Source organism: Scomber scombrus, chromosome 4 (genome assembly GCF_963691925.1).
Source record: "Scomber scombrus chromosome 4, fScoSco1.1, whole genome shotgun sequence".
Taxonomy (NCBI): Eukaryota; Metazoa; Chordata; class Actinopteri; order Scombriformes; family Scombridae; genus Scomber; species Scomber scombrus.
This window is the reverse complement of record NC_084973.1, coordinates 11935834-11947977: the sequence shown is the minus strand read 5'-3', so window position 1 is coordinate 11947977 and position 12144 is coordinate 11935834. Positions and strand designations below refer to the sequence as shown.

The 12144-nt window shown below is 38.3% G+C and overlaps 1 protein-coding gene across 2 annotated transcripts; it reads left to right on the top strand.

Moving 5' to 3' along the window:
- Positions 1-267: 267 nt before the first annotated feature.
- Positions 268-11082, top strand: gda (guanine deaminase). 2 transcript variants are annotated; one of them, XM_062418272.1, is made up of 15 exons: positions 269-442; positions 1136-1224; positions 1472-1643; positions 1890-1977; positions 6435-6540; positions 7280-7307; positions 7422-7529; positions 7814-7921; positions 8020-8117; positions 8325-8392; positions 8661-8807; positions 9048-9166; positions 9270-9297; positions 9394-9690; positions 9722-11082. In XM_062418272.1, exons 1-14 carry the CDS (start codon positions 314-316, stop codon positions 9468-9470), a joined length of 1365 nt encoding a protein of 454 aa, XP_062274256.1. In that variant the 5' UTR covers positions 269-313; the 3' UTR covers positions 9471-9690; positions 9722-11082. The 2 variants fall into 2 exon arrangements, with proteins under 2 accessions (XP_062274255.1, XP_062274256.1); XM_062418271.1 differs by having other exon boundaries at positions 268-442; positions 9270-9690.
- Positions 11083-12144: the final 1062 nt, after the last annotated feature.

Here is a 12144-nt window from a genome sequence, read left to right as displayed (position 1 = left end):
CCCAGCTGTTTCATTGGCATATAAACATCAAATGTAAAACAAAAGCAAAACCTGGAAACACTTTCTTCAAATAAACTGCTGACCTGTGCAGATTCGATGAGTAGGCTACTTACCTAATTTGACACCCCTACAAAACTCCAACACACACCCAGTATTTCCCCGCGCCCTCATTGGCTGCAGATTATCTGTTTAGTCAGGTGGATCCGTGCGTCCCTGTGCGTCATGGTGATCACAGCCCCCAGAGGACAAAACCGCGGTGTGCTTTTGCTGCTGTAGGTTCGACTGCTCGACTCCGACTTGATCTGGTCAAGGGATGGCAAACTCTAACAGACCCTCCACGGCCATTGCGCACATCTACAGGGGGACATTTGTCCACGCGACCGAGCAGACAGCGCTGCAGATCCTGGAAGATGCGCTTCTGGGTGTGGATACGGAGGGAAAGGTTTGACTCTAAAATACCTCAAACACATTTTTGAACGAATAAAATAACATTTTTGGTATGCTTTAGAAGTAGGCTACTTAAGAACAAACAGATAAACAAACTGTGGCATCATCTATATATGGGCTTGCTTGATAAATATTTATAGCTCTATAGATATTCCCAAACCTTGCGTAAAAACTGTTTGAAAGACGTCAAGAATCAGTTACATAATACCATGTCTCCTATAGACAGCGGTTGCTTAGCAACTTTCACTTTTTGACCAACAGGGGCCAACAGGGGCCAATACACAAACCTTTAATTATAATTTTTAGTAACCTCTTAAAATACATCAAGCATTCATCCAAACACAAATTGTATTGTTACCAAACTCATGCATCAGGATATCATAGACTGGTTATTGATGAGGTCTAGGTCTGGATAGAGAAATGGCAATGCATCAGCGCCATCAAACACATACACACAAAGGTTTCTATTATTATTTGATATCATTATTATTATTTTAAATTTCATATTTCATAATACACTGTTGGAATATATTTGGCCTGCTACAATAATCATTTAGATTATTGTTAAATATAAGTACACGTGTATGATGTTTTTAGCTCTCACAGCTTATTATCATTTTTTATTTCTTTTTTTACATGCAAACACTCACCCATACACTAATCATAGTTTTTTCTTATTTGCCATCAGATTGCATTCATTGGGAAAGGTGAAGAACTGGACAAACTGTCCCAGACCTTTGGATTTAGCCTATCTGAAGTCACTCAACTGGCACAACAGTAAGTAGAGTATATTAATTATTTACTGGATATCATTTTCCTTTACAGTGATTGATATTAATTTACTTATATTAATTTACAATACATCAAACACCTGTGTTTTCTGCATCAGCAATGATATTATATCTATTACTATGATGTCAAATTTCAGCATGCATCACACATTTTACAGTAGGTAATTTAGAACAATTTAGGACATAAAAACAATATGCTTTAATAAATGTTTTAATGGTTTGCTGCACTGCAGTGAGTTCTTCATGCCAGGGATGGTGGACACTCACATCCATGCGCCCCAGTACAGCTACGCTGGCACAGCTCTGGACATGCCATTACTGCAGTGGCTCAATACGTACACCTTTCCGGTAGAGTCACGCTTCAAGGACTTGAAGTTTGCCCAAGAAGTTTACACTCAAGTAGTGGTGAGTTTTTCAGGATCACACCTTGTGAAATAACATACAGTGACCCAAAACTGGTTTGATATATATGTTTGTGATAATAAGGTATTGCTAATGGCCTAAACAGGTGCCACACCTAGAAAAGTGTAACGTTTAATAACACATCCTTTTATCATGCACCCTATGTTTGCTGACACTTTAGTGGCTTAACAATTTACAGACAAGAGATAAAACCTCTTAATCCTGTAAAATGATCCCTGTGCTTTACAGAGAAGGACCCTGAGAAACGGAACAACCACTGCATGTTATTTTGCTACCATTCATACAGATGCATCTCTCCTGCTGGGTCAGATTACAAGTAAGAAGTCCCATACTCAAACACACACACACACACACACACACACACACACACACACACACACACACACACACACACACACACACACACACACACACACACACACACACACACACACACACACACACACGCTATTGGGAGAGTCTTGATTTAAGCCAGCATAGATACCAAACTAATGAATAGTGGATTGTTGTGAAGTTGCCAGTTTGTAATAGTACCTGGTAAAAAGTGGGAGCAGCTCCTGTGATGAACAGAAGAAAATACTAGTAACTGTTATCATAGTGTTAATTTATCAACACTTCTGCCTTGTCTTAATTGTTATAATCAAATCAGCAACTTGTGGGTCCTGTTTCCCTTCTCAGCTGGGTCCGAAACAGACTTATTTTGTTCACCTTTATGCCTCCTCCTTATCACCTTGGTGTCATGTTATGTAATACTGAGCACACACACACACACACACACATCCACACACACACACACATCCACACACACACACACACACACACAAATATGTAAAGATACAACCACGCTGAATTGAACACTGGCGTTGGAAGCTTTACACAGTTTTTTGTGTAATCAATGCCAATGAACCTTTGTCCTCTTCTGAGCAGCTGCTTCGTTTTGACGAAAGCTGTGGATGTTCAGTGTGTGTGTTTGTGTGTGCGCACAACTTTAGATTTTAACTTTGTATTATACAAGACATCAGAGTGAGTAACTTACACAGCTTACAAGGTCCAAAGTTCAAGGTCTCAGGGAAGTCTGATTTGAATGCACGTGTTCTGCCTTCTGTCTGCTGATCATGTACAGTAGCCTACCTGTAACACCATACTAGTTGCAGCAGTGTCCTATATATAGTACATAACACAAAATCTGTTCCGTGGAGTTAAGTTATATCCAGGCATTACCCTCACATGCTACCCCTACCAAGCAAAATCTGATATGAAATTTATATAAATTTGGCCCATCACTCAATCACTCATCAATGATCACTAGACACTAGACACTAGTACAATTTCTGAATAACATTTAAGTGAGGTCTTATTGACTGTGCTGACAATCTGCATTTGAAACACTTTGTACACCGAATGTGCAAAATACAGGGAGGGAGGAGAAAATGCAAATGTGTTATTTAGCATAAGCATTGTGATTTACCAAAACTGAAGGAAATGTTGCAGGGACATTGCAGAGGTAAGAAATATGTTGATAATAACACTGAGGATTAAGAGACGCAAAACCCTCATTTAAATACTGCTGTATCCACCCTGTTGCACATGTTCATTTACGCAGTTTTTCTTAGCAGACCACCCGAAACACGCACTGTGCACGCAAGTTAGTACCCACTATTTGGGATCTTAGTAAATCAGGCCCTTTAAGCTGTTGAAATACTAAAACAGTTGAGGTCATACTTCACCTGGCATTCAAAATACCAAAACTAAAATAAGAAATAGCTGAAAAAAATGTAAGCTAAGTCCTAAACAAATGTGTTGAAGTGTATGAAGTTGAAGTTTTCATGTATTATTAACCCACACATCAGATATGAACACTGCATTAGGTTGAAGTCGGGCAGAACTGCATTGAGAGATGTATGAGGTCACTAAACCTTGTAATATGGCTATATGACTCATAATCTCAGTCAAATGATCATTGCAGCATTTTTAGTGACAGTAAAATTATTTGAGTTGAGTCAAGTTAACTCACATAAACCAAGGCGTCTTCTATTTTATATTAACACAGCCATTTAACTGTTTGTTAATCCAGTTTTTTTTTTTTTTGCTGGAAACCTTTCACAGAAAACCCTTTGATATGTCACAGCAGGAAAAGTGCAGGTATAACTAATAATATTAATTAGCGCTAGGCTTGTGGCAGTGTAGCGTTCATGGAACAGAGCCACCTTTAATGCGATTAGTTTCACCTGTTTTTTTCTGCTGTAACTTAACACAGAATCTTTGCTGTGAAATACGTCCATTATTACGTATTGACTTTATCATGTAGTTCATACTGAACTTGTCGTGGAAACTGTCTGAAAACACTTAACACAAATATGAAATAATACACAAAACACTGCTGGGTTTAAGATTAACAATTTTTGTTATCTCCTTTAATAAGGAGATAGCATATATACAAAGTGACACATATCAGCTTATCTCAACAAGCAAAGAACAAACCTAATCAATTAGAGTCTCTGAAGGAACAAAGAAACAAAGGAACAAAGAAATGATCACAAACAAATACATTTGCATATATGCATACTTATTACCCAAAGTCATTTCACACAAGGGTCATACATCCCCTGGATATAGGAAATGGGACCTTCAGCCATAAATGTCTACGCTCACTTAAACATACCCTTTCCAAGACCTCAAACCTTTACCTTATCTTAACATAGGATAAAAACATGATGTCCACCAGACCCCTTGATGTAGTTAACATGAACATTCCTCAGGACACACAGACCTATAGGATCAAAGCAGTGGTTATATATTCACTCAGAACTTGTATCTTACTTAAAATGGACCAAGGCAAGGAAGCAGCAATAAACTTCAGAACAATAGTAATGAACACATTCCACAAGCAGCACAGTTAATCACATATTAAAATTATAAACTCAACCTTTGTTGCTTCTTTACTTTTACAAACCTTCCTGATTCCTCATCCCAAAATTGCTCTATGGCAAAGTGAGCCTTAGGTCCCATGTTCAATGTGTGTCAATTAGTTGGTTCATATGGAAATTGGAAGAATAACCTCTGCTAAAGCACAATTACCACTAAAATGACAATTTCTGTAAGGCAGCATCATTGAAAGCCTTCATGTAGAGCAGTGGATCCCAACCTTTTTTCCTTGAAGCCCCCCTTGCTTGTGTCCAAGACAAGCCAGGTCCCCCCAAACCCCAACCCCTGCCCGCACACACACAACCAGAGTAGGCCTACTTCATTACAAAAGAAAGTTAGTGATTCATTGTCAGATATATCAGCATTTATACAGTTTTCTTTCCTTCTGTTTGTCACCAGGTGTATAAAATAGACACAGAAATAACAACTGCAAGGATATTTAACTTCTTATAATTTTTGCCCGGCTTTGTCTGATCAGTTAGAATAACTAAAAAAACTTGACTGTCTTGTGGGTTAATCTGGCCCTATGCTACAGGATCAACCTGTTGTAACACATAAAGTTAATCCAACGAGGCACCACAAAACATATATGATGTAAAGTTTGTATTGGTCTACATTCAGCTAAGTATGGGCTTGTATATTTGACAAGTCAGAAATAAAAATATCAACTTAACTCTGCACTGGGGATGGACAGGGAATAGAGTTAAACTGATAACTTTTTGTGTATGTCTGTGCATCTAAGAGTCTGTGCATGCACTTGTGCAATATGTAGGTGGCTGTATTTCAAGTGTGGTAGGTTTGTCTACAGGTGCATTCATACAAAATGACTGGGATTAAGGCTTTTGACAGCAAGGTTTAACTCTGAAATTTGTCAACCTCTTTAGCGTAAGCATGTATAATTTAGAACTCTCAAATATGTGTCACCTCCAGACAATCTAAGCTGTGATATCAACTGTGCATTATAAAACATAGATCGGATGAACTGTTATTGTTCTGCTAAGTGTTATTATAGAATTTCTTTTTCACAAAAGGAAAAAGAAGTGTGACTGCACTGCTGTTCTTGAGTTACGACAAAATGTATTGTTAAATGTATAACAAAAAGTCCAAAAGCTTGCAGCACCTGGAATGTCCAGGCAGTCTCCTGTTCAAGTACTAACCGAGATCAGAAAAGATTTGTGTGTTCAGGAGTATGTCTGTATGCAGTAGGCACTGCCACACACAGATCATTCATATTTCCAGCAAGACCATTAGAATAACTCTGCAGCTTTCAAATATGTGTCACTTATGTGCCATATTCTGTGCATTATGAAACATAGAGAAGAGAAACTGTTATTGTTCTACTACGTGTTATAGTGTTACAGGGTACGTGTTATAGGGAGGGAAAGGTGTGAGTGCAAAGTTCTTGTTAGGTTGGGACTATTGATGCTCTTGTGAAGAAAACAAATAGACTAGTTTAATGTATAACAAAAGCCCCAAATGTTTGCTCTCATAGTATTCTTAGGTAGTCTAACATGCAATTACTAACCAGGCCATAAAAGACATATACTTCATAAGCAAAAATAAAAGAGAGAGCAATACTCGTGTACAAGTGATAACAACATAACACTATTATAAACCAACAAAATTTATCAAACAGAATACACCAGATATTCAAAAATTAAAAAGCAGTTGATCTTCTTTGAAAGTGAAAGGAGTTGCTGTGTCACTGTCACATACATAAATATGGTTCTGCACTTCATCAGCCTCCTTAGAAGTAAACTTTAGATTGTCTAGTCCTCAAAACAAGTATAAAGATGATATTTTATGCAAAAGTTTCACAGTCTTGTTTTCCTTATTTTTTACTTGTAGATGACTTTGGCCAGCGTGCCTTGGTGGGCAAGGTGTGTATGGACAGGAACAATTCTGTGAAACATTACAAAGAGACCATTCAGGAGTCTCAAGAGGAAACCTGTCGGTGAGTACCAAAGTTTAATGTCATGTCTTTCAGATCTACCGGTCATTAGTGTGTTGGAAAGATATGAGTCTTACTTTTGCCTTTTGAAAGGATATGTTAAGTATGTGAATCTTATTGTTCATTTATCAGTGCAATGGTGAGCCTTTTACTTGAGTGGGAACATGATAAATACTGAATAAATTTCCAGTGAGGAGAAATTCCCCAAGGCAACAACTTTAGTTACACTGAATTTATCCAGTGTGTCTCAGAGAAAAAGACAGAGGCAGGCAAGTTTTCAGTTTCAGTGCTCAAAGTCACTGCATCTAATAGAATATGTCCTAGATAACAACGACAACAACAGATGTGTGACAGATAGTTGGGATGTACATTTTAGTAACATGGTAACAGTTCATTTTTAGGAGATGACATGTCTTGGAGAGTGAGAAACATGTCAACATGACTTTTGTGGCTCCTGATACTCTGTGGATCCAAAGACAATAATGTTTTCAAAAAGAACCTTTTTTGTATTGGTATGCCTTGACTTTTACTTCCCCTTTTAATATTTGATACTTGCCATATATTTTCCCTTTTAAAACATGCATATGCCCAGCATAAAGAATGTGCCCATGATTGTGAAGTAACATTTGCCTCATATACCTCTCTGTGTTTGTTGAGAATGTCTTTGCAACTACAATCCCCTGCAGATGATGTGAATGTGGCAGATCAAGATGGATTATAATTATTATTTTGTCCCCTCAAGGTTCATTGCAGAGCTCTTGGACAAAAAGGTAAGATTCTGTAATATGATCAATTCAATAAACAGGACAATGACAGAAAATGTAACAAAAGTCCAAAGTGTGTTTTGTTTACACATTCTTCTGTCTCCTCTGGCTTTTGAGCAGTATCCTCTGGTGAAGCCAGTGGTGACTCCCCGCTTTGCTCTGTCCTGCACAGGAGCTTTGCTCGGACAGCTGGGAGCAATCGCCAAAAATAACAACCTGCACATTCAGGTGAGGTCACCGTGGCAACCAAACCCATGTTTTGTCCATAGGGGACAGTTGCCATAGAGACCGCTTGGTGTTGGACCTGTAGATGACTAATGTTAATTAGTCATCTGACTAACATGACTAATGTTAATTAGTCATCTCTCTTTCTGTTGGAAGAATTTTAAAGGAGGTGTTGTAGAATGGCTTTTGACATTAGTTACCCATTAGTTACCCTGGTCCAGACTCTTCTTCTTCTAAGAGTTACAATGAGGTGTCTGACATATGTTAGTGTGTTTGTTTAATTCTAGAGTCACATCAGTGAAAACATGGAGGAAGTGAAGCTTGTTAAGGAGTTGTTCCCTGAATCAGAGTCCTACACCGATGTCTACCACAAATACAACCTGCTCACTGACAAGGTGAGACATTTTTTGGAGAAAAACATTAATGTGAAAGATGAAACATGACAGAAATGCGGAATGCAGCTGATATTATTCATTATGGCAATGATTCACAGACAGTGATGGCCCATGGCTGCCACCTCAGCGATGAAGAGTTGAACTTGTTCAGAGAAACAGGAGCCTCTTTGTCTCACTGCCCCAACTCTAACATCTCGTAAGTCTTGCATAGCTTGCCTCTTTGGCCCAATGCCTTGAACCAAGAAAGCTTTGTATGACACAGATTTTTCCAATTAAGTAACACCTATACTATATAACATTTAATTGCCTGAATGCAAAAATCTCCAGTTAAAAATGTATAAGTAGATGACACTTTATTGATCCATGTATAATGTTAATTAGTCATCTTTCTTCATCTACCCAGGTTGTGCAGTGGTCTGTTGAATGTGTCTAACGTCCTGAAACACAAAGTGAAGCTGGGGCTGGGAACAGGTAGGAGCAGAGCAGCTGACTGATGTTTTGGCTCAATTATTTTAGTGTTTTTGTGAGTGTAGTCAGCTAAAAATGTTTTGGAACACCAGCCAGCTGACCATCAGCTGATCACTTGAGTTGTATTTTGCTGGTTTAAATACTGAAAATAAAAATAAAAACAAACTAAATGTTGAATGTCAAGCCTCAAGGCAGGAAAAATCAGAAAATTTGAAAGTGTCATGCTCATGCTCATGTTAGTTTGACTTATGTGTTTGTGGTTCTGCATCAGACGTTGCAGGTGGCTACTCGGCTTCTATGCTGGATGCTGTGAGGAGAACACTGGACACATGCAAATTCTTGACCATCCAGGACCCAGAACATCACACACTTCCCTTCGAGGAGGTATTCAGGTTGGCCACGCTGGGAGGCAGCCAAGGTGGGACATAAAACCAGCTGTCAGTCAGAAACAGAGCGAGCATTGTGTAGAAGTTATAATGAACACAAATGCCAGGGATAAAGACGTGAAGTCACTCTGCAGTAGAGTACAGCAGCGGAAATGCCTGATTCAGTACACCAGTAGCTCTGGGAACAAGACATTTTCAATCATGACTGATGTAATTTTACACCAAGATGGAGAATATAACAGTTTCTTTGAATAAATGTGTTTTTTTCCTAGCCTTGTCCCTGGATAACCAAACAGGAAACTTTGAAGTAGGCAAAGACTTTGATGCCCTGCGGGTGAATGTAGCAGCTCCTGGTGGACCCATCGACCTGATCCAGCATGAGGAACCAAAGGTTGGTAGTGGGGCACGGTCTGAATGTATTGGGTGGCATGAACAAACACATTTAAACAGAAGTCAAATAAAGTACCAAAAATGTATCATCACTCTCATTTCAGATTCTGTTGGAAAAGTTCTTGAACTTGGGTGAGTTTCAAATTCAGATTCTTTCAAACTTTTCAGGTTCAAGAGTGCAAACCACCATTTACTCAAGGTTTGTTTCTGCTTCTTCCTCTCTGACAGGTGATGACCGGAATATAATGGAGGTGTATGTGGCTGGAAGGAGGGTGGTACCATTCACAGAGCAGACAGCAGAGTAAATCATTTGATCCTAAGCGCACAGTCACACATCTAAACTCCCCAGTTTGACGAAGGTGTTTAGATTCTAAAATTAGTACATGAGAGAGTAACAATATGTACTCTATATGTACAATCAGCTGGAAACACTGCTGCTCCATTATCTTTTGTCTCTTAAACAAATAAGTGGGAAATTAATCATCACTATAAATACTTGACTGTTAAATCCAGAGGATGGCAGAGGTGACATGATTTTAATGATGTTCACACAAAGGTGAGCTCAAATGTACATCTTTTTCATATTTTAATACAGTTACAGTGCTTTTAAAAGGAAATAAGGGACATAATAAGTTCTATGAACATTGCACTTATACTGCAGTTTTAAATTGTTTACCTAATTTAAGACGTAAAAACATTTTCTCAACCCACATAGGAGCGTTTAATTCAAAATCAACAGATTTGTAGCAACGGCTTGCTAATTAACAAGCCTCTTCTAAATTCTCTTTGTTCATGTACACGTTGTTGTAGCCTTTTTTTTTTACATAACTTTTGTTCTATGTACTTAGACAGGTTTAAACTTGCACAGATGTAAGTACTGATGATGGTAGCTGCTGTGATGTGTTACTGTGAGTTAAGGAAAATAAATTCAACCACATGTCAATATCGAACCGCTTCGCCATAAAATATTTAAACTGGACAATCATCCATGAAGTTCAGTGACATAGCAACATAGAGAAAGACTTTGTGCTGGTGATGTGAAGTGGCTCAGTGCTAAATGTAGCTGCTGTGCCTGACCTGATTATCTACAGTGGTGCAATGCTCCTGTTTTCATGCTTGTGTGGCAAGAAAATGCTATATGATCAGAAGACTGGAATGAACTTGAGTTATAAAAATGAATCATCCATTTTTACACTGTACACTCCTTTCTAATGCCTCAAATCAGGTGCTTAAAATACAAACGATCATTTTATTACACTATTTTATAGTGCTCTCTTGATTTCAGTATGACACATTCAGTTTTTTATGCACTAGCATACAGTTTCCTTAAGAATGTAGTGCTCAGCGTGGTGAAACTGGACACTCGTGATACACACTTGTAACGTTACCATTCCAGCTGTAGGACTGCTCTCTGGACAGACTGAAATAAGCCTAGATGTTTATCTAATATTTAGCAGCACAAACCCTTGGCTTATTCATGTCAAAATCTGCACCCTGATTTGACTGAGTGGAAAATGATACTGCACGTAACCTGGTGCCTTATTATCAGAGACAGTTGCTATTGTAATATTTTGTCAAACTAATATTTAATTAATCATTACTGACAGTGAATGAATTAACGGTGAGATGTCTGATTTTATGGACTGTATAATATACTTATGTATTTATGTCACCATTTTAAATTGTCTTATGAATGTTGGGAAATTAAGGGACATTAAATGGATTGATTGCTGAATATGTGTTTGTCTGGATAAATTAGACTGTATTTAAGATAAGTTTACTTTTCTACTAAATACAGCCAATTTATGACAAAATATCATGCAATAGTAGATCGTTTTATATTTTAAAGGTATTATTTGTACTCTTTGTTGTCTCACGTCATGAAAGATTGAAATAAAGAATACTCCCAAGTCTGTTTTTTTATGTTCAAATCTCATCAGTAGTTATTTACGCAGCGCGAGCGCGCCGGGTGCCTGTCATCTCACAGAGCAGAGATTGAGCGAGCGTGTAGGTAGAGTTGACAGGTGCACAGGACACATTTTTGTTTGCTCAGATTAATATTTTCTGTTCAAAATATAAAGTGTGTGCTCAAATAAGTCTCACTTCATTCTCACTAATGTGGCACAAAAATAACGCCATAAATACTCACCATTTTACAATATTAGACATACACTTACTAACTCAATAAAAGGCACAAAGTTTCATTCATAAGTATTTCCCTATGTGGAAGTCCCAGGGTGGCGTAGTCAAGCCATATCCTTAAATCCTTACATATGTTAGCAGCTACATACTTTTTTAAACCATGATGGTGAATTGAGTCCAAATATGTGCCCGTGATTTAGTATGCATGCGTGTGATTAAGTCCATGGCATCAAAATCTCACTCCAGCCAGGTACCCAAGGTTGGGTATGTGTGTGTGTGTGTGTGTGTGTGTGTGTGTGTGTGTGTGTGTGTGTGTGTGTCATGGCATATTCAATGCATGTATACATCGAAATTCTATTTGAATAGAAGTGACGAAGTTAGAAGTTTTATGAGATAGCTAAGGTATGCAACGTAACAAAAGTTATCTAACGTGGAAATGTTGTATTTCTATTTAAATGAATTAACCTAAATGTAAAAGAACACTAATGCTAATAGGCCTTGTGTATCTTGAATCTAATGGTCAGTTGTTGTTGTTGTTGTTCATTTCTGGATATGTCCACAGCATCCCACCCATTTCCTGGCTGGTGAAGAGCCTTTTTTTCCGGCAGCATAGCTGTATAAATGTCTGTTGTCCTTTTCAGACAACACAAAATCATACAATTGTCTTCCATATGAGAAACCACTTAGATGGAGCAGTCCACCATGGAGGTATGGTATGAATTTGCAAGTGCAGTAGTGCAAGTGTACCGTGCTTGAGTACGGTACACTTCCCTGGCACGGTACAGTTGGAAGCAGTGGCGGCTGGTGACAAAAATGTTTGGGGGGGGGGGCGCTGTT

What these genes read in the sequence shown, in the direction of transcription:
- gda (XM_062418271.1), top strand. Translation starts at nt 314, where the DNA reads ATGGCAAACTCTAACAGACCCTCCACGGCCATTGCGCACATCTACAGG. An exon ending in GTCACTCAACTGGCACAACA is followed by an intron (nt 1,225 to 1,471) that starts GTAAGTAGAGTA and finishes GCTGCACTGCAG; the next exon opens with TGAGTTCTTCATGCCAGGGA. An exon ending in TCTCAAGAGGAAACCTGTCG is followed by an intron (nt 6,541 to 7,279) that starts GTGAGTACCAAA and finishes TGTCCCCTCAAG; the next exon opens with GTTCATTGCAGAGCTCTTGG.